The following is a 21,901-nucleotide window of genomic DNA, read 5'->3' as shown; positions in this document are numbered from 1 at the left end:
AGGATACCTCCAAAATCGAGGGGAGGGGGTAGTGGCACTCAGGGGTTGTGCTGCCTGCCGGTTATAAGGGTAGCCCGCACTTGAGTAATTATGCAGGGTAGGCCAGCTGGTATCTTCGCTCTTGTGGCGTGTCATATCTCCTGTGGTTACCACTGTATCCAATTTAGTCAGCCACCCACCCAGATCGGCATCCGAGGATACTGGGTGCCTGTATCTGGTTCTAGTGGGGAGCCATGCACAGCAACGGTCTTCGCCTGCAGCCTTATGTACAGATATGTTGCGTGTTCCCCGCAACAGAGCAGTCGCAGCAGTGTTTCTCTCTGCCTTCCTGTGCCATCAGCAGGGCTCCCCAAAGGAAGCGCAGGGCCCATCAACAAGGTCACCCCACTGGGGCCGCGCCATCTGCCACATATGTTGAGGTCCGTAGTGGGGGGGGGGAGCAGAGGACACCTGCAACATGGCTGGGCATAAGATCCACTGGGAGGTGATTTGTATACCTTTGTTGGAGGGGGTCCCGGTCTTCTCCTCCGATCCCTCCAACCAGTGCAGTAGCCTCAGTGGTGCAGTAGCACTGTAGGTGAATCCAGGCTTCACTGTGATACTCCACAATTAGCTCTGCCCACCATTCGGCCTTAGGAGCCACGCTCTTTCCTTCAGTAAGGTGCCTCATTTTACTTACTTATTTATTTATTTAAATGTTTGTAACGCGCCAACATGCCCGTGGGCCTCAGGGCGCACACAGAACAAGAACAAGACGAGGACAAACAAGCAAAAGAGGAAGAAGGAGAAGTGAGTCGGAAATTATTCCAAGTTGAATAAGTGAGTCTTGACGGCACGTTTGAACGCGGTATAGCTCTGGATCTGCCGTATACATGCTGGAAGTGTGTTCCACAAAAGGGGACCCTGAGCATCCAGTGTAGTGCCTCCAAATTTGGCTGTCCTGAATTTGGGATAATCGAGAGTGACCGCCGAAGAAGAGCAAAGGTTCCTCACGTTGGGTTTGATGCCTATACGGGATGACAGATAGGTTGGGCTGCTAAGACTGAGGCATTTATGGGTCGTAGTAGGCATCTTATGCGTTAAGCAGTGTTTTACGGGTAGCCAGTGGAGTCTTTTCCTAAAAGTAGAGATGTGTGTGCGACGTGACTGATTGAAAATATTACGCACGGCATTGTTCTGTGCCACTTGTAAGGATTGAATATTAGAGGCCGTGGTGCCCGCCAGGAGGCTGTTACAATAGTCCAATCTTGAATTTATCAATGCAGTGGACAATAGAGCACAGTTCTCTTCCGATATATGAATGGTCGAATATATATAATTCTCTTGTTTATAGCACCACAACTAGATTTAATGCTAGAAATATGGGATTTCATGGAGAGTTCTTCATCAAGAACTACTCCTAAGGTCTTAACTTTCTTTTGAACTATGATGGTGTTATTGGCAATATGGAAAGAGGCGTAGTTAGGCTCAAGTGTTGCCCGGGTGTTTGTAGATGCCACAATAAGGAGCTCAGTCTTTTTATCATTAAGGGCAAGAGAATTACAAGCCATCCAATCTTGTATGGCTTTATGTATTCAGTTAATGGTTTCCGAATCACTGCTGTATGAGCCACACAACTCGATAACAACCTGAGTGTCATCGGCGTAATTTGTATATTGCACTCCTAGTTTGTTCAAAAGATCGAGAAGAGGCCGGATGTAAAGGTTGAAAAGCAGTGGCGACAGACAGGAGCCCTGAGGGACTCCGCAGGTCTGAGAGATGGGGGAAGATTGTTTATCACCCACGCAAACCCTTACCATTCTGGGACCCAGAAAGGACGCGATCCATTTGGATGCGATTGCAGAGCAATTGGCGACCTCTCCGAGCCTTGACACTAGTAAGCTGTGATCAACTAGGTCAAAGGCCGCAGAGAGGTCGAGTAGCATGAGCAGAGCAGCTTGGTTTTTGTCAGCTATGCTAGCAAGTGTAGATTTGAGATCAAGCATAGCTGTCTCAGTTCCATGACAAGCTCTATATCCCGACTGACGGGTACCCAAGATATCGTATTTTTCGTATTTATATCGTACTGTAGCTGTAAGTAGGCCAGTTTATCAAGTATCTTGAGAACATAGGGCACGTTAGTTATGGGTCTGTAATTGTCATTGTTGGCTGGGTCAAGGACTTCTTTTTTCAGTAGAGGAGTGATCCATGCCGAATTTAGCTGGTCCGGCACAAGACCCTCATCAAAGGAGAGGTTAATCAGTTTGGTAATCCATGGGACCATGGTCTCTAAAGACTCCTTAAGAATACTGGTGGGGCATTCATCTGCTGGACAAGATGTGGCTTTGAGGTCCTCAATGATTTTGAATACTTCCTCCTCAGTATAGTGCGTGAAAAAGAATGGAGGGATAGTATTTTCACAGGTGTTTATGGAAGTTAAATGAGGGCTGTGATCTCTGTTCTTACCGGGAGGCTGCCAACAAGAAATCCTTTGTCGCCACAGATCGAGAGGAGCTCAAAGCGAGCCCATCCCTGCCCCAAGCCTTCTGCCGTTGATTGTTCTTGTTTCCATATCAAAAGGTAGCACCATTAAGGATTTCTTCCTGTTTAGGATGTGGCCCGAGGCGGAATCTCACAGTCAGGCAGCCATTTCCTAGCTGCACAACAGCACCCCCACCCCCTAAAAATATTTATCCAATATATGGTTTGAACCCTGGACATCTACCCAACTGTTTTAGATCTATTGCACCCTTAGGTGCGTTCCCCCAGAACCTCTGAAGGCTTTCCCGTTCCATTGTAGACAGAGTTTTTGGAAGTGTCAGGGCACCTATGATTCCTGCTTTTCTTCCATGTGCTCCTCCAAACTGTGCAAAACATGGCAAGTCAGGTTTATAAAGTTAAGTTTTTAAATTATTTTTATGGTTTATGCATGCATGCTTCAAATGGTATGTAATGTATGTGTGTATTTGAATGAAGCGTGTGACTGTGTTAAACAGTGTCTGCGCATGTATAGTTACGTGTATATTTGAGAGAGAGAGAGAGAGTGGGAGAGAGAGAGAAAGAGAGAGAGAGAGAGAGAGACAGAGAGAGTTTTTTGTTGTTGCAAGGGTGCAGGTCTGATTTGATGGGGCAATGAAGCCTCTCCAGCAACTTAATTCAGTTACAATGCTGGAATGTATTGTGGGCCCAACAGCTTCAAAGTAACTTACTGCCAGTATATCTTGTTGACGCAGGAACATGAACAGAATTTTTAAGGCCGGTGCTGGCTTATGTTGTAGAAAAAGTCTGTTGTAAAATAAACCTGTGTACTGTTGGCGGCCTGACATCTGTACCATTATTTAATGGTCGAGAAACAAACAAATGTTATGTTTTTTTCACCCTATTTTTCTCAGAAAGTGTGCCTTAAAATTTACCATTTCAGCCCGCTAAGACATTCCCTCACAACACCTTCAACAGCATTTCTGGCGTGCTAGTTATGCTGGTTGCTCCCTACAATTCTTGATGATACCGTTGCCCCTCCACTGAAAATATTCACAGCCGCAATTAATTTAGAATCGTTGAGAACTTTTTTCCCTTGGGAGCAGTCCTCCAACCCCACCCGGCACTACACGCTGTCTGAGTCCTTGTGTGCTCTAAAGCAGCTTGCTGCTATCCAGGCGTGATATAAAGTACCAAACACAATGAAATGCAGACATGTACAATTTAAAAATGGAACACTCCTTGCCCATACATAACAGGGACATAGTCCAAGATGAACCCAAAAACCCTACTACTCATAGAAACACGAACACTTAGATCAATGACCAACAAGCATGAGATGTAGACACAACATGTGCAAACACCATATAAAGTACTACACCAGATAATCCACTTTGTTGGGTCATGTTGAACTGTAAAAATGACGAATAATATCAATTTCCTTGCACTAAAAAGATATATTCATGTTGGACTGCCACACTAGGGAGATGGACAACCGTGTGTGATAGGGAGTGCAGAAAGAGAGCTGTCAATTGCCCGAGGGTATTTCCATTCAAGCCATCATGTCCCAATAAGGGGCTTCAAGGAAAGGAAGGTACACAAATTCCAGTCTGGGGTGTCTGGAAATTGAGAGGCAAAAGTTGCAGCTCCAAGGGTTGTGTTCAGGTTTAGCTGTGGCACTCCTAACAGCTCCACGTAGAAAGCTTACGATAGGCATTAGGGCAATTTTCAGAGCCGATTTGTATTACCCACCCTGTCGCTTTAAGGAAGCAACCTCCGAAAGAAGGAGGAGGAGGAGCTAATGACGTGGAGTGAGGAGGGAGGACTGTGTTAACGGAATGAGAGTTCAGTTCCAATTTGTATTCAAATAAAGATATACGACCTGCACTCCGCTCTTGTGTCTTTCCTTGCGGGCCCATTCTGGGCAACAATTTGAAAATAGGGGGTTGTGTTGTTAGATTGTGCTATCCTGGACCTGCAGCAATTTCTTCAGTTGGGCTTTGGATGTGCAATGGCCAGCTACTAGGACATTCAGGGAGTCGTGTGGAGGGAAGCAGGTGCGAGATGGAGATTCGGGTAGAAAGAAATTGTTGACTCGAATCTTGAAACGTTTTTCCCTATCCAGGTCGGTAGCCGTTTCTGGGGTGGCCCTGTGGGACCTCCCATTGGTATTAATATGTTTACAGTCTGCCGTTTTTGAGCCCCTGGGCGAGGTTTATCCTTAAAGCTTCTAACTGCAGATTGTGTTTTTGAAGGCCATCACTGTCACAAGAAAACTGTTTTACATTAATGCACCAACATGCAAATCACCTTATCTAGTAGTTCAGGCATATTCTAATATGTGATCAGACTTTTCCTCCCAAAGTGGTGCTTACATTATTTCACAGCATATTGTTCTTCCTTCATTCTTCGCCAAACCCTTCTTCCAAGGAAGAGGTGGAGTAAAGTCTTTGGATGTGAGGAGGGCATTACTGGTGTTTTGGATAACTCCGCCCACACCCCACCCTGAGGAGCTTAGTCTGTTTATTTTGTTTGGGAATTCTTGCCCAAGTTGAAAAGCCAAAGTGACCATAATCGGTAGATGGATAAAGGAGGCAAGTCTTATATGGCAACATGGGGGACATTCCCTCCCAAAGGTATTGGGGGTTTGTGGGTGGAAGCTCAGAAGGTATCAATTCATGAAATATGTCGACCAGCCAACTGGAAGGAGCCGAAAACCTGTTACTGCCATTTGAATTTGCACAGGCTAGGGTCTGGTGCTTTTAGGACTGGTTTGTTGAGTGTGGGTTTCCACTAAGATTCACACTTATTAATTCGAAATGGCCAATAAATAATAATTGCTGGTGTGCACTGCATCCGGTGGACTGAGTTGTTATTTGAGCCTAGCCATCGCACCTCACAAGTAAGTAAGGACATGAGGCCGAGGGGTGTGGAAATAATGCTTAGATTACCTACCAGTAATCTTCATTACTCCTAGAGTTACTCCTCACTGTTGCAGTACTTACCACCCCCACCTCATCCCCTGCACGGCTCAGTGGCACAATTGGGTGCTAATTAACTAAAGCATGCTGGAGTACTGCTGGGTGTTATACTCCTGGTTGTGGGGGGAGGGCAACGACAAAACAAGAGAAATCAAGGTAGCGTTTCCTGGCATCGAGGTGAGTACCCCAAAAGTAAGTGCGTTGAGGAGGAAGAGTCTCAGTAATGAAGATTAGCAGCAAGTAATGCGAGCATCGATGTCCTATAAATAGCTCACTCGTGCATGGACATATTTAGCACTCCTGTACAACGACTTCAGTGTACGTTAATCCCCAAAATAGAATGTTTAATTTTACTTTAATAAAACAACAAGCATTATGAAACAATTCTGTCTATATCGACTGATACAGGGCGGTACAACATGGCAGGAAATCTAAAGGCTGGATTTAACTTTAAACAGCAAAAGCACTTGGATGACGAAATTAGTAGGAATCTATGACGGTCATCGGCAGTTGCTTGGAAACCGCGAAAGGGCTTACACTGCAAAACCGTCCTTCCATCGGGTCACAATGACGTACATGTCTACCGAGTGAAGTGAGTAATAGTGAAAGCTAGTTAATTCAATATGGGCAATTGCTCAGATTTCCGAATGAGATTATGTGTGTGGAAATTAAAGGCTGTGGAGCAGTGGTCGAAATGTATGAAAAGAAGTAGTGGAACTATGTTCCCTACTGGCCTGCACCACTCCCCACAGACCTCATCGCCGTGCCCCCTCCCATGCACAATAAAACCCCCAAAACACATGTGCGTGCTCTTTAAGGAAACGTCCTGTGCAGTGCACTGAAAGTGCAAGTATCAACTTCTTCCTACACTTTTATTTTAAAACGAAACCGAACGGTTTCTTTTTAAAATAAAAGTATAGGCACGGTAAAACCTAATTAAAAGAAGTAGAGGAGCACCGCTCCCGACCACTTCGACCACTGCTGTGGAGTGAGTTGTACTGATTTTGTACATTTGAACACATTAAAACTCAGTGCCAACAAGGGAGGGAAAACAGCTGGTCATATTTTAGCTAGCGGCAGCGGATGGTACACATTTCCTGCCTCCTAGAGGCGAGTATAAATTAGCTAGTAGACATTTAATTGTCTGTTACAATTCTGTTGCAACAGGTAGGATTTGAAGGGGGGCCAGATGTTAATCGGACGACATCCATTCGGCTGCAGTAGGGACTTGATCAGAGGCCCATGTCACGACTCGTAACTACTGCATGACCAAAAGGCCAGTTGGTCTCAACTATAATAACAATATACAGCTTTATTAATGGATCTATTTCTAATGCGCCAAAGCCTGTAGTCATCAGAAGCATGCATAAAAGCTTATTTATGAAAGCACCGTTTCAGCCTATCAAATCTATGGAATAAACATTGTATCGGGGTAGCATTAATTGTGCAGCCAAGCATATTAGACATTACATCACACACTCCACCCCAAAAATCCCTCAATTTCGAGCAGTTCCACAACATATGGAGATAGCCAGCCCCATCTGCGCTACATCTGGGGCAGAGCGCAGAGTTCGCCTGAGAGAACACGTGCAACCTGGCTGGGGTAAAGTGGTACCGATGGAGCACCTTAAATTGTATTAGACGAAATTTGGAATTGAAGGATACTTTGTGCTTGCAGACACATATCTTTCCACATATCATCTGTAACATCCATATTGAGATCCCTCGCCCATTTGTCCCGCGCCCTGATCGGCGGACCAACCACACGACTCTGCAGTAGGTTATACAAACCGGACACCACTCCATTAGTCATGCAACTTTATTATAAATTCGAGCATTGGTTCATTAGGCGATATCACTGGGAATCCCTTCCAAGTCACCCTAGCTGCTCTACGTAGCGCCCCCCATAGTGCAGCCAGCACAATGATTACCTCCGATGGAGGCAGGGCAGTTCCTGGGGAGCAATACAATTACCTGACACCGGCATCTTTCAGGGTCAAGAAACCCTCAAGGGACCACTGTTGCACCGTGTGCTTGCTCACTCTGGGTAAGGATGGAACGCAGTTCCATAGCGGGAGATCACCATGGAATGGTTGAGTGACCGCTATTAGTTTCCATATCCTGTCCCATGCAAATGATGTCACACTATCAGGATCATACACACAAGGATCCACAAGTAAGGGGGCAGCACTGATCAACGGTTATCACGCACCCCTGCCGAGTATTGCTCAATTATAACATGTGGGCATACAATATGAAATTGAAACCAGTGTGACACATATTGCGCTTGTGCTGCAATCCAATACCTATACGAAATCCGAGGCTGCGAAGCCCACGTGCGAGTATGGTCTAGCCAGTGTGTCGCACTTGAGCTGAACTGCTCCGGAATGCCACATGAAGCTATTAATCACAGCACCCAGTTTCTCAAAGAACGCTTTCCCTGGCCACAGTGGTATATTTAGAAATAATACAAGAGTTTCGGGAGGATAATAATCTTAAGTAGTGTGACCCTGCCCATCAACGTGAGCAGAAGATGAACCCATGCCCAGAGCTTGACTGCAAGCTGGTCCGTATATTCTTCATAGTTGCGACCCATCAACACAGCGGGATCCCTCACCACCACAATTCCTAAATATGTTATCTCTATGGGCAACCATGCAAACCCCATTAAGTCTTGTGGTGTCACTGTCAAATCCGTTAATGGAAAAAGTTCAGACTTGGCGCAGTTCACGCAAAGACCCGATAGCTCGCCAAATAGTACAACAACACGCTTTATAGGGGCCTAATGAGTTTGTGGGTTTCGTACATAAATAATTGCATCATCAGCATATAGTGATATAATTTCTGCATCCCCTGTTTACCTGACCGCTCTATGGGCATGTCTGTAACGGATTAAGTCTGCCATTGGTTCAACCACAATGGCAAATAGAAGGGGTGACAATGGGCACCCCTGCCTGGTTCCTCTGGCAATATCAATCGGGGACCAATGCTGACCATTGGTCTGGACTCTGGCAGACGGGTATGAATAAAGAAGTTGAACCCATGACAGAAAACTTGGTCCAAAGTTACATTTACGAAGGACCGCATACATAAACCTCCAGGAAACTGAATCAAACACCTTTTGGAAATTGAGTATTGCAGCGACAGCATGAGCTTGTTGGTCAATCTTGACAAGTATATGAAAAAAAACGCCTCAGGTACAGTGCTGTAGAGCGCCTGGGAATAAATCCTGATTGATCAGGATGAATTATGTACCTCATGTAGGGTGCTAGCCTAGTGGCGATGACCTTTGTAAAAATGTTCACATCAGTGTTTATCAACGAAAGCGGTTGGCAAGAACCATACTGGTCAGCAGGCTTGTTAGGTTTCAATAGCACCATTATAACTGCCTCTCTCATCATGGGGTGGAGCTTTTTCTGAACACATGCCTCGTCACATACCTCGAGTAACCTAGGGACTAGGTGTCGCTTAAACGGTTTGTAAAAATCTGCTGACAAGCCGTCTGCTCCTGGGGCATTCTCAGTAGGGAGGGCTTCAATGTTGTGGGAGATTTCATCCAGCGTTATAGGCAAATCTAACCCTTCTCTAGCGTAATTCGGGAGTTCCGAAAAAAAGAGAAGTCACCCAATAACAACTCAATATCTAAAGGGGGGCATTTATCATTATTTGCATATAATTTGGTGTAAAAAGTCCTAAATTACATGCATTACTTACCGTAAAAGCATTTCTGATGATTGTATCTGCTTAGATTCACATGCTGTGCATACAGTCTGACATCCAGTGGTAACTGTGGAGTATTGCATATCGTCTTTCGTGAATCTAAAGCGGACGTCAACATGGGTGTGCCTGTAACACTATCACTAACGTGATGTGCAGTGTACCCAAAATACCTCACGTGTCGAGATCCCTCAGATTGTATTTTTTCTGCCTTGAGGGAGCCATATGACTATTGTGTGTGAGTACAGAAAAGAGAGAAAGTAGTAAGACATCTACGTTCCTTCCATCCGAGCAGGGAGGAAGGGTGGGCGCATGAGAATCTAAGCAGATACAATCATCAGAAATGCTTTTACGGCAAGTAATGCATGTCTTCTGATGCTTGTTAATATGCTTAGAATCACATGCTGTGCATAGACTAGTGAGCCGTACCCAGAGTTGGAGGTGGGTTGTGAGAAGGAACAGTAGTGAAAAGATGTCTTAGTACTGCTTATCCCACCTGAGAATCAGACCTAGAATGAGTGTCTAGGCAACAGTGTTTTGTAAAGGTGTGTGCAAAACTCCAGGTTGCCGCTTTGCAGATGGACTCGAGGGGAACATTTGCAATGAATGCTATGGAAGCTCCAGTTCCTCGAGTAGAGTGTGCTCTAGGCTTGAAGGGCAGTTCTCTCTTAGCAATAGTGTAGCAGAGTGTGATGCAATTGACAATCCACTTTGAGATAGCTGATTTAGAGACAGGATCCCCTTCTCTACCAGCTGCCACTGAATCGAAAAAAATGGTCTGTCTTTACTAGTGGTCAAGTGCTTTCCAGGTAATACATGACTGCCCTGCGTACATCCAGTGTGTGCAGGCTTCTTTCTGCCATGTTAGAGGGGTTCTGGAAGAAGGTTGGCAGTTCTACGGACTGGTTCACATTAGGGGTGTCACGATATTGGTTTTATGGCGGTATGATAACCTTGCCAAATGACGGTATATCATGGTTATCGCGGTATAGCAGGTATAGCAGGTGAAGTTAACTAATATTTTCTTAAATGTCATAAATTATCAGCATTTTGAAACTTGTCTCTGCAGATTTTTAGCTGATTCTGCAGGAAGCTAAGGCATCTGCTGATTTGGTCTCTCATGGCGCTCACTCGCTGATTGCCTTGAATGAAAGCGTGACTAGTGGAAGTTTCAAAATGCAAATTTTGACCTTGCTGCTCAATAACAGGTCATCGCTTTGAAAATCGGCCTCACCTGCATTCTTTTGGAATCACATGGCATGGGCATAATGACCCCTCGCTGCAATCAGACATAAAAGTTTGTTTTGATAACGCTTTATCCCGTTAAAGGGAGAAAAGTCACTCATGTGAGGTCTGAACGCCCATGTCATTGTGTTTCTTTTTGTCAAAATGTCATAGCCAACACACACTCACCGAAAGGTTGCATATTGATCAAATCAGTATAGCTTGTTTACCATCTGCCTGGTGTATTATAAAGGTTTGATGTTGGAGTCACCACTGACCATGTAATCCTAACAGGACAGAGTTCAGTGGGCGCTGTTTATTTCTTTCTTGATTCATGCAATACATGTTCATTTACCTTCTTAAAATAGTAGCACAAAAACTTTTTGAAAATGACAAAGTTAAAATACATATTGACACAAATATGGCCTAGACCACCACAGCCCCATCATTACCATTTTCCCCAGGTCTCAGCGCATTAGGACCCTTGTCATGTGAGTTGAGATGGAGTAATGCTTTCCCGGTTGGTGTCAAAAATCGAGGATAGACCCGAGAAATATCTCACCAACATTGCTCTGGTTACTTCAAATTGAATGTAAAATCTGTCCTGCCTGCTTGAGTCCAGCGCCATATGCAGAAGGCAGGCGAAGGATCAAACGAACCAGCAACTCTAGTGCCAATGTGTAAATCTACACAGAGGACAGTGGGGGGGCAGTTTATATACTAGCACAAAGCACTGATAGGCCCAGTGTTCATACAGTCTACAGAGCTAACTTTTTTTGGGGACATGCATCAGAATGGCATCCAGTTTATTCCCCCCTTTAAATTCTGTGATGTGTAATTCCCCATCTTTCAAATTGGTGGGAAAACTACAAATCGGCCGATCTTTTACCCAACTTTACTGATCACAGAGAATGAGTGTTCACAGCATCAAAGCTGCATTTACTAATGTGGCCTCACTTTCCCTATGCTCTTGTCTGCCAAATGCCATGTCTCACAGTACCAGTTCAAGAATGTGCAGCACTTGCTCACTGCAGACTTTCCAAATCAGACTGAAAAGCTCACTTATTAGCTGCAGGCCCTAAAACGGTATACCGGTATAAACAACGTGACGGTTATTATAGTTCAATTAAGCTGTTCATGGTATCTGTAACGGTATACCATTATACCGTTACACCCCTAGTTCACATGGAACTTTGAAATAAACTTAGGCGCACACCTAGGGTGAGTGCGCAGAACCACCTTATCTCTGAGAACTGTAACAAAAGGATCTAGAACTGAAAGGGCCTGTAGTTCACTGACTCGAAGTGATAGCTATTAAGAAGAAAGTCTTGTAGGTAAGATCTTTGAGACTTGCCTTATGCATAGGCTCAAAGGGAGACCCCATAAATCTAGTCAATACCACACTTGGGTCCCATCTGGGAGCCGGGTTAGAAATGGGTGGATTAATTCTTTTTACCCCTTCCACGAAAGCCTTAATAACTGGTATTTTCCACCACAACACCTTTTGTTGTGACGTAGTGTAGGCTGATAGAGCAGCTAAGTGAACCTTTAGTGAATTAAAAACCAGGCCGGAGTCTAGTAAGTGAGTCAGGTACAATACAATGTGGGTAGGAGAGTAGTCAACTGGGATGACACCATTGGATATGAACCAGATGACAAAGCGCTTCCATTTACTGGAGTAGCAATATCGGGTGTTAGGTTTCCTTGCCTCTCTAAGAATGTCAATGCAGGGAGTTGGAGGTGCCTGAACTCTATGACCTCAGGAGCCAGGCCGCTAAATTCAGAGTCTGCGGGCCTTGTCCTGCGATATCATGTTGTATGGGCAAGACAGTTTTACTGGAGGAGAGAGACACATCTTCATCAGATGAGAGACCCAGGGTTGACGAGCCCCCATTGGAGCCACCTATATCATGGTAACTGGTTCCTTGTGCATCTTGTGCACAATCTTGTTGAGTAGGGGAGTTGGGGGAAAAGCGTAAACAAATTTCCCTGACCATGTGATCCAGAGACTGTTTCCCCTGGATCGGTTCTGGGGGTACCTGGAGGCATAATCTTGGCATTGAGCTTTCTCCAGATTTGCGAACAGGTCGATATCTGGGAAGCCCCATTCTGCGAAAATGTTGGAGACAATGTCTTTGTGTAATCGCCACTCGTACTCTATGGGCAGTGCGAAATCTCTGCTGAGCATGTCCGCCAGAAGATTGAGTTCCCCTGCATTTTGTTGAGACAACAGGAACATCCTGTGTCTGAGAGCCCATTTCCAAATGTTCTGGGACATTTTGGATAGCCCTGGAAAGTGAGTGCCCCCTTGCTTGTTCAGATAGAACATGGCTGTGATGCTGTCTGTGATGATCAGGACCATTTCCCCCTGCAGCTGTGTCTGAAAGGCTTTCAGTGCTTTGAAAACTCCCAACAAGTCCAACAGATTTATGTGGTTGGATGCTACTTCCAGGGTACAAACGATGTGCGCTGTCTGCTGGAGCAGGTGAGCCCCCCACCCCGTAAGAGATGTGTCCATCGTGAGAGTGGCTTCTACTGCAAGGGTGGTGAAGGACTTTCCCTTAAAGAGGTTGTCCCTTGATCACCACTGCAGAGAGAGAACAAGGGTTGGAGAGACAACCACTAGATCGTCCCATTGCCCGCTGGCCTGACACCACTGGCGCCACTCTTGCATGGGACGCATACACAGACTCACGTGAGGAACTAAGTAAATGCAGGACGCCATTATGCCTACCAGTCGCATTGCCTTGTGTACCGTCACCTCCTGGCTGGCTACATATTGAGGGATTTGGAACAGCATGTTTTGAACCCTCATGTTGGAGGGGAAGAAGAGGCCGTCTTCTGTCCGAATTAGAGCCGCTAGAAACTGCTTGACTTGACTGGGGTCTAGGCTGGATTTTCTCTCGTTGATGGAGAAGCCCAGGCTGAATAAGAGGTTGTATCGTCTTTTGAGTGTTTGACAGGCATGTTCCGTAGGAATCCCCTGTTATGAGCCAGTCATCGAGGTAAGGATAAACTGGGATGGATAGCCTGCGGCGATGTGCTGCTGCCACTAACAGTACCTTTGTAAATACCCTTGGTGCTGAGGCAATGCCAAAGGGGAGTACTTTGAACTGATAGTGCTTGTTCTCTATCATGAACCTGAGGTATTTTCTGTGTGCCAGCAACATCATAATATGAAAGTATGCATCTTTCATGTCCAATGTTGCCATGTAATCCCCCTGTGTGAGCAGAGGAATTACTTCTTGCAATGTGACCATACAAAACCTTTGAGGTTTGACAAACTTGTTCGCTGGGTGCACATCTAGCACAAGGCGCATGGTGAGATCCTTTTTGGGTACAAGGAAGTACACTGAATAAATACCCTTGTTTACCTGTAGAAGAGGGACGACTTCTAAGGCGCCCTTTTCCTGAAGGATCTCAACCTCTTGCGTAGGTGTTCTGGCGTCAGGCGTCTTGATCTCGGAGGTCTGAATCGAGGTGGTCGCCAGAACTCGATACAGTACCCGCGGTCTTGAGCACCCACTGCTCTGTTATCCCCTCCCATGCTTGAAGGAATGACGACATCCCCCGACTGGGGAGTCTCTGGAGGGGACCCAAGTCTGAGGGTCATTTCTGACCTGAAGCCAGGGAGCCTCTAGGGGTGGAATTCCATTTCCACTGCGTTGTCCTCTGTGAGGATACGGAGTGAAGGAGGTGGATTCTGGGTCCAAGGACCAGTTGTTTCCTGAACCATACTGTTTATGAGGGAAGCGAGACTGGCCATGAAAGGAATGACCAGAGCCACCCCCTCTTTTCTGGAAAGGCCTTTGGGTAATTTGGTCCTAGGTCTTGAGAGTGTTGTGTTCCTTCTTAGCTGTCTCAAGCGCTGCATCAACTGCCTTCCCAAACAAGTTGGTTTCCTCCACCGGCTTGTTTATTAAGGATGCCTGGGTTTCTGGTTGAAACCCGGAATTTCTCAACCATGCGTGCTGTTTTAGTAGGGTTCAGAGTATTCTTGAGAATACTGTGATTAACCTGTTTGCCCTCGGCTACAATGGAAAGTAGGTGAGCCCTGACCGGTCCAGGAACCTCTTGAAGGCCCTCTTGTAGCAGGTTCCATTGAACCTCCGAATAGCTAGCCAACAGTGTGGTGTTGTTGGCTATGTGGGTAGAGAATGCTGCAGCAGTAGTGACCCTTTTCCCCAGTGCGTAAGTCTGGGGACACGCCACAGAGTGGCGTGTCCCTTAAAGTAGAGGGTGTCAGAAGGGGAAGGACGGAATATTTTCTCGATTCTGGCATCTTAATAGAATTTAGCAATGGAATAGCCTAGCTGGCAGGTGGCTTTTCTTTTAGAATGTCCTCGACGAAGTCCAAATCTGGCACAGCCTCCTGTATGGCAATTTGAAAGTGTTCAGCGCCTTCTTTAAGATAGCGTTAAACGCCATCTGATCGTCAACTGGAGAGGCTTGACGGGCTGGTGTAGAAGGAGGGGTGTCCATGCACAAGGCATCTGGGTCCGGTGTAGGAGACACCCAAGGTTGAATGTCCACTGGCTGGTCATCTTCCCAAACCTCTGCGGGATCAGTGGGATTTCCAAAGGGATATTCATCCTGTATGTCTTGATCTAGAGGGACCTTATCATCAGTGAGGTTATACATGTCCTTATCTTGGGCAACATCAAGGGTCCTCTGAAATTTGGCCATAGGAGTATAAGGGCTCTCCTCACGAGGCCTCTTTGGAGCAAACCTTTCAGAAAATTTAACAAACTTTTCCAGTCTGTTCATGCACCCTTCAAACTTCTCCCTGTTCCATGAAGAGGAACCAGAGATGATCTTCCTCCCTAGAACATTGAGACCTTCCCCTTAACGTCGATCTTCCCCTCTGGCCGATGTGACTTGTCTTTGGACGTGTCCTTAGGCCTTTCTCTAGTTTTTGATGTGTCCTTCGACTGCTCCTTCTGTTTCACCGCTGTAACAATCTTTGTGATGCTTTCGGTGATACTGGGGAGGTGTTTAGACTGGGCCGGCGGCTGCGCAGGGGTTTTCAGCGCAACCGGGGCCTTGTGCGGTGTCTGCGCTTTCTTCTGAGGCACCATGACGGTCGCGTGAATTTTGGTGGTAGTGCCCTTGGTTTTAGAATGCCCGGACGCATGCCACTGTTGTGGTTGCGTGGAGGACTGCCAATCATGGGGATCGGCGGGCACCGGCAAACTATCCGATGTGCCCGTTGCCAATTCGGAACTCTAGACTGTACCGCCGAGCCAAAGTGGGGGTTGTGTGCTTTGTGAGGGAAGAATGTGTGTCCCTGTCGCCGGGATGTACAGTCCCCATAGCAGGACTCTTGTCGTGCCTTTCGGACCGGGGACGGATGACGCGGATCGAGGACACTCTGCTGTAAGGTAAATGGCCTATGAATTGGAGCCCTGGCCGTCGCTAATCCCTTCTTCACACTCAGCGACTGTGGCGGCGGGGGAATTACTCTTGGTCTGCAACATCCCGTAGGCTGCCCACCTCTTTACAGAAAGCTCCTTGATAGTCTTAGGGCGTAGGAGCATACAAGCCACACAGGCCGCCTCGTTGTCATCGAGTTGAAGACACCTATTAATACTGAAGAGGTTTGTCTTTCCACAGGAACTTTGCCTTACAGGAAGGACAAAATCTAAATGGAGTCCTGTCCATAGTACAGGAACGTGATAGCGACAAGACCAAGGGAAAAAAGACGAGGGGAAAAGGAAAGGCATTCTTTAAAAGAATATGTCCACCCCAACCCCACTATCCCTACTGTATAGGCCGGCCAGATGGCCTGGCCACGTAGTCGGCAGCTTCGACTGGATCAACCACCGTCGAAGTTCTGTAGCAGCAGTCTTCAGTGATGGTACAGGAATCAACCGTCTAGAGAGACGGCAAGAATAAAAGACCAAAGGTCAAGAGATATAACAATATCACAATGTCTCTGGAAGATCTCTGCATAAAGGCGACCAGTAAGCAGGGCGGAATAAAACTATCTGAGGGACCTGGACGCGTGAGGGTCTTTAGGTACACTACACGTCTCAGTCATTAGGGATAGTGTTACGGGCACACCCATGTCGACGTCCCCTTTTGATTCTCGAAAGACAAGAAGCAATACTCTGCGCTTACCACTGGATGTCGGTCTATATGCACAGCATGAGATTCTAAGCAGATTAACAAGCATCAGAAACTTTATTTACATAAATAGACAGCGTATGGACTAGTTTGCCAGCTTCGTTTCTTATACCCAAAATGTGCTGGCTACCTCCGTCTACCATAAAACCCTAGCCAGTAGTCTGCCAGGGTGTTCCCACTTGCCATATTTCCGAGCTGCCCTCGGGGAATTGAACAATTTCAGTACCCCATCGGCAAGCTCCCTAAAATTGTCTAATTCTGATTTTATATCTTCAAGACCTTCAGGTTGGGGCAAGGTCGAGTATAACCACTCCAGTTGGCCCAGGGCAGCCTCACTAGCCTTAATTTCACGTCAAATCATTTTAAGGATCCCTATTCCTGTTGCCATGACAATTCCACAAATATAAGCTTTGAATGCTTCCCAAACCATAGAACAGGAGTCTACAGTACCTGCGTTTTTCTAAAAAGAAATAGGGCAACGTGTATTTCCAGATCCGTTCGAACAGTTAGATCTAACCCATTTTCAAGGGAAACAGAAAACAGTCATCTAATGATGCTTCATTTCAAGAAATCCATTTCTACGCTTACAGATCAGCTTTTTCCAACTCCTGTGATTGCCATAGCATTACAATGTAAAATCAATAATATTGTTTAAAAATCAATACCAATTGCTACAGTTCATTAATTCCAACATTGTGTATGAATATTTCCTAAAGCACCTCGACAATCCAGCTTTATAAAAGGGAAGCCTAAGCGAATGACCATAAATCATTAATCCTGTAATGCGATGGCCATTTTTTACTATATATAAGGCAGCCAAAGGGAACTAGGAGTGAGACTTGGACACAAGGGCATTGCGGTGGTTGCTAAAGACTTAAAGTAAAAGGAAAGTTGGAGAAAGTCCTATCTCACCCTAAATCTGAGAGGTTGCCCTGAAACTAAAGGATGTCTGTGTCAGAATATCCCAAATAAAGTTCTCCATCCTGTATCCACATCCTAGCCGGACCCGTACGTGCTCAACTCAAGATAAAGTGAAAAGGGAAATAGTCTTTCAGCTGGTCATCTGCATCTATTTTCCAAAGTTCCAACAAAGTTCCAAAAGGTGCACAAAGAAATAAACAACCAAAGTTTCACAAGTCTCAGGAGATGATTCGCTTCCCCTGTGTTTCTCAGGCTCCTTACAGTTAACAGTGTCAAAGGGTTTGGTTATTCCCTTGATCTCTTTCTCAATTTCACAAATCACAATGCCGAGAATGTATTTCTCTTGTCTTGGCGCCTCAGAGTTTTCCAACAATACCAGATGGAATTACTCTCTTCCCCTGGTTGAAATGTTCCCAGTGCACAATTTCCAATGACTAGGGAAATGCCTCCCTTGCCTTAGTCACAATGTCCAAGTTCCAACGCAACGGAGAATGAGTCCCGTCCCCTGGATTTCACACACTCAAGAGGATGTTATATGCAGATTCTTGGCATGGGTGCGATTGAGTCCCATACCCTCCTTTGTCAGTCTGATACATCTCTTCCTTCGCTTCCAAACACTTTTCTTAACACAATTGGGTGCAGGTCCCAGACTCGCAATCAGTTTGCCTGGTGTATTCTCCTGCCAGGACTTACTTAAAGTGTAACAGTTCTGCGTTTTTATATTTTGTTCACTCAACTATTTGGTCATTGACCCACTTTTACTTGCTTCATTCAACAATTGGGTTGGCATCCCAGCCCCCCTGCTTGGGTTCACCCTGTTCATGTAATTTTTCTTCAATTATGTGCGGTGTATGTCACGAAGCGCCCCAGTCTCCCAACTCACCTTTCTGGACTCACTGGTTTCTCCTAGCTGCTTCACCTTTCTCTGCAGTCAGCAATTCTCCCAGCGGCTTGCTTCCTCCTCTTGCAGACATCTCATCTGCTCTCCGGTACACAGAATGCCTCGTTCTTCAGCTTCCTCTGCTCTTGGCCTCTACGCGGTGAACCCCCAGCTTCCGAGCCTCTCATGACGGTGGCTCCAGGAGCTTCCTTGTTTCCCACTGAAACATGCTTCTTCTTGCTTTTCCAACCCACGTCGGGAGTGGTGTTTCTCCATGTTTATTGGCACTTGATGTTTTCAAACGTCCTGGACCTATCGGATCCTTCCAACAACTAGTCTGTGTCTCTGGCTTCCTGGCTTCTGCGCTTTGTATTGCGCTAGTGCTCTTCTTCTCAGTCATTCTACTACAAGGGTATGAAAGAGCCATGTTGTCAGTCTGGACTGGATGTTCTGGTTTTCTATTACAATATGCCATATGGGATTGGGAAATTAAGGGGTTGTGTCATAACCTGAGTGGAAAAGGGGATACCATGTTACAGCTAGTGAGTCGACCTCCCTCCCATGACGGTGGTTTCTCACCATATAGTCCTCCCTCAGACAGCTACCCCTAGGGTCAGGCTCAGGTAGCGGCTGCCTTTCCCTGGCCTTATGGGGAGGACTGTCTCCCCGGAGAGGCAGTGATGACATTTCTAGATTCATCACAGTACACAAAGTATGATGTGAAACCAAGGGAGAGCTCTAACAAGGAGGTGTGATCCAAGATGGGCATGGCCCAAAGAGTGCTAGGCATGGCCTAAAAGGGGCGAAGGGCTCCTGCCCCAAACAATTCATCATGGGACCCTGCAAACTTTATTTTGCATCACTTAACATAATCTCGCGTGGTCTCGGTTTGCAACCAGTCTCTATATTGTACATACACCTCTCTGGCTCTGTGTATGAATAATCAATGTCTGCAAATAAAACACTCGGTATATAAACATTTCAATCAATTAGCAAATCACCCTCATTTTGTAAATTAATCACCTATGAGAAAGGGGAGGGAAAAAAATAATCTGGTTTCCTGGCTGTTTTGTATAAAAGCAAAGAGCATTTTGGAAACAAAATAACCACCACACGTTTATATTTGACAAATAATGCAATAGTGATTCAGCAATGAAACTCATCTGAGCACGATGCTCTTTGGACAGCGTCAGCTCTTGGGTGTGAGGGTAGGGCTGTCCTGCTTAACGAGAGGAGGACAACTCATTTCCCTAAATACATTCCTTTTGCATCTTGTAAATTGGCTGCTGGTCCCTGCAATTCTCAACTAGCAGGAATAAGAGAAATATTCCTGGGTGCTTATTAGTGGAGTACAGATGAAGCCCCCTCATGAGCAGTTTTTGGGAGACTGCAGGGGTGCAGCTGTGGCTAGCCCCAGCTCACTTAAATAACTTTGAACACACACATTAATGTCCCATATGATTCATAAACTGGCAGCTAAGTGTAAAATGTTCACAGTAGCAAGGTGGCTTTTGGAGTACGACCATGGAAGTGTCCAAGATTGCTGCAAGAAGGCAATACTAAGCAGTCAGATATGGTATCACCAGCAAAGGAGCATATGTAGCATACAAGCATCAGATGTAGACTCATTGTAAGTGAGAGGTGCTTTAAAGTGGCAGTTCACTTGGTGTGACAAACATCAGCCCAACAGACTTGAACATTTCTTAGGGAAGGAGTGTCTAATGGGAATGAGGAGAGCGCCCCTGAAACCGTAGGATGACCAGTAAGGCTGACCAGGCACAGACATATTGAAGGAGGGAATTCTAATGGCAGAGGCCTTGATGCACAGTTTTACTTCCACATCTTTTGCATCTGTGCTGGTGATGGCCAAAAGGTTTTGTCATGAAAGCCTTTTGTGTAAAGAAATCAGCACTCAACTCACCTATACATACGGCTCACCAGCACTTCATTTGTAAAGCCCATTCCTCCCCAGAATTGGAGGCAGCTGTCCGTCGCCTCACGTGCCAGTCGCCCAGCTTTCAACTTGGCCATGGAAGCCAGTTTAGTGACATCATTGCCCTGTACATACAGATCTAAACATAATGCAGAGATTAAGGTGCTTTCAATAAGGACATGAACCAAAGAGCAATATTTTGAACATAATAGAACTGGCCTTCACACTTACTCAAATACAGAACTACAGCAATTGCATTATAAAACCACTTCTAATTTAACTGCAACACTAGACATCCTATAGTGTCTTCAGCTGTACACTGGAATGGCCACCAAAGAGCATTAGAATGTCTGTACTGCTTTAACCCCTTAACTCAATTAACATTTTTAAAGGTGTACATGGAATTGCCCACAAAAGCAAGGCGCTCCTCCACATCGATAACAATTAAGAAAAACGAGAAAGACCGCCTATCACTAAAGTTCTTGTTACTTGAGTAAAGTAATGTTTTGAGTACTTACCAACAGAACGATAGAGCAGAGAGCGGAGAAGCTCTACCTCGGTCAGTAATTCTGCTAAGCGGAAGTGCACTACTTGATTGTGCAGGACAGGCTGGTTGAAAAGTTTTCGCTCTAAAGTATATTCAACGGTTTCCTCTATCACATTTTCCAATTGCTTCACAACTAAAAGAAGAGGAGCACTCATTACCAAAGCACACATTAGGTTTTTCTGTAGAAGGTCACTGATGAACATAGAAAAAGTACAGAGCTAAAACATTTCAGGTAAGGGTAGAAGAAGGGCCTCTATACAAACCAAGAACCAAGCAAGAACATAAAAACATTTAAGTATGAAGAAAGGCGGTGTGTACTGTTGCAACATCCAGTCTTCTGCTTTCACAAACAACTACAAATTTTGGATGAGCACCACGCTGCTTGTTTTCTCTGGATTGAATCTCGCCGTCAAGGAACACAATGACACAAAATGTTGCAGCATGCTGCCGCTGATTCTCAGCCCTGTGTTCGAGAGGGCGGTGTAGATGTAAAAGCACAGAGACAAGGTGGATGTCAAAGCAGAGTGTAGTGGGTTTGTCCGCCAAGACGACACTGGACACAGGCCTCACTGTAAGTAGCTTTAGTGTCCGCTGGTGTAACATTGAGGTAAATAACATACAAGAAAGTTAGACAGACCGATAGACAGACACATTGTCCATCCAGCTCACAGTTTTAATTGTCATTCTTCTTCTTCATCTTAATTATCGGAAGCGTGGGCGGACCCACGCAGGCGCTTCCCCATCCTATAGGATGATGTGCACCGTACCCACTAATTATTATTTGGCTCCATTTAAGCTCACAACTACTCCCACCTGCGTCACAAAATCCAACATCACACTATTCCTCCTCCTGCCTCTCTCCCCATCACCTCCCAGTATAATCCTCTCACTCAGCTCAGCCACACCCAACGCAGTCAACCGAACCCTCATCAATTCTCTCTCTGTAACATGTTTTTCACACCTAATCAAAAAATGTCCCACCGTTTCAGGCACCCCACACACCGCACAGTCCCTTGATTCACGCTTCCCTATTCGAAATAGACAGTCATTCAGCCCCACATGACCTATCCTCAACCGATTCAGCATTACCTCCTCCCCCCTCCTCCATTCTGAAC

The 21,901-nt window shown here is 45.7% G+C and overlaps 1 protein-coding gene across 1 annotated transcript in view; it reads right to left on the bottom strand.

Annotated features, from left to right (window-relative positions):
• The window catches only part of LOC138569976 (probable acyl-CoA dehydrogenase 6), a 908,321-nt gene that overhangs the window by 77,198 nt on the left and 809,222 nt on the right, over window positions 1-21,901 (bottom strand). The window contains exons 7-8 of the mRNA XM_069648472.1: window positions 20,758-20,919; window positions 20,228-20,378 (exon numbers count right to left, since the gene is read on the bottom strand). Coding sequence (XP_069504573.1) covers window positions 20,228-20,378; window positions 20,758-20,919 — 313 coding nt within the window. The remainder of the gene's footprint in view (window positions 1-20,227; window positions 20,379-20,757; window positions 20,920-21,901) is intronic.

This window comes from Ambystoma mexicanum, chromosome 2q (assembly GCF_040938575.1).
Source record: "Ambystoma mexicanum isolate Mex_15411 chromosome 2q, UKY_AmexF1_1, whole genome shotgun sequence".
Lineage (NCBI taxonomy): Eukaryota > Metazoa > Chordata > Amphibia > Caudata > Ambystomatidae > Ambystoma > Ambystoma mexicanum.
Note: the sequence above shows the minus strand (reverse complement) of the source record. Positions and strands in the feature narration are given on the sequence as shown.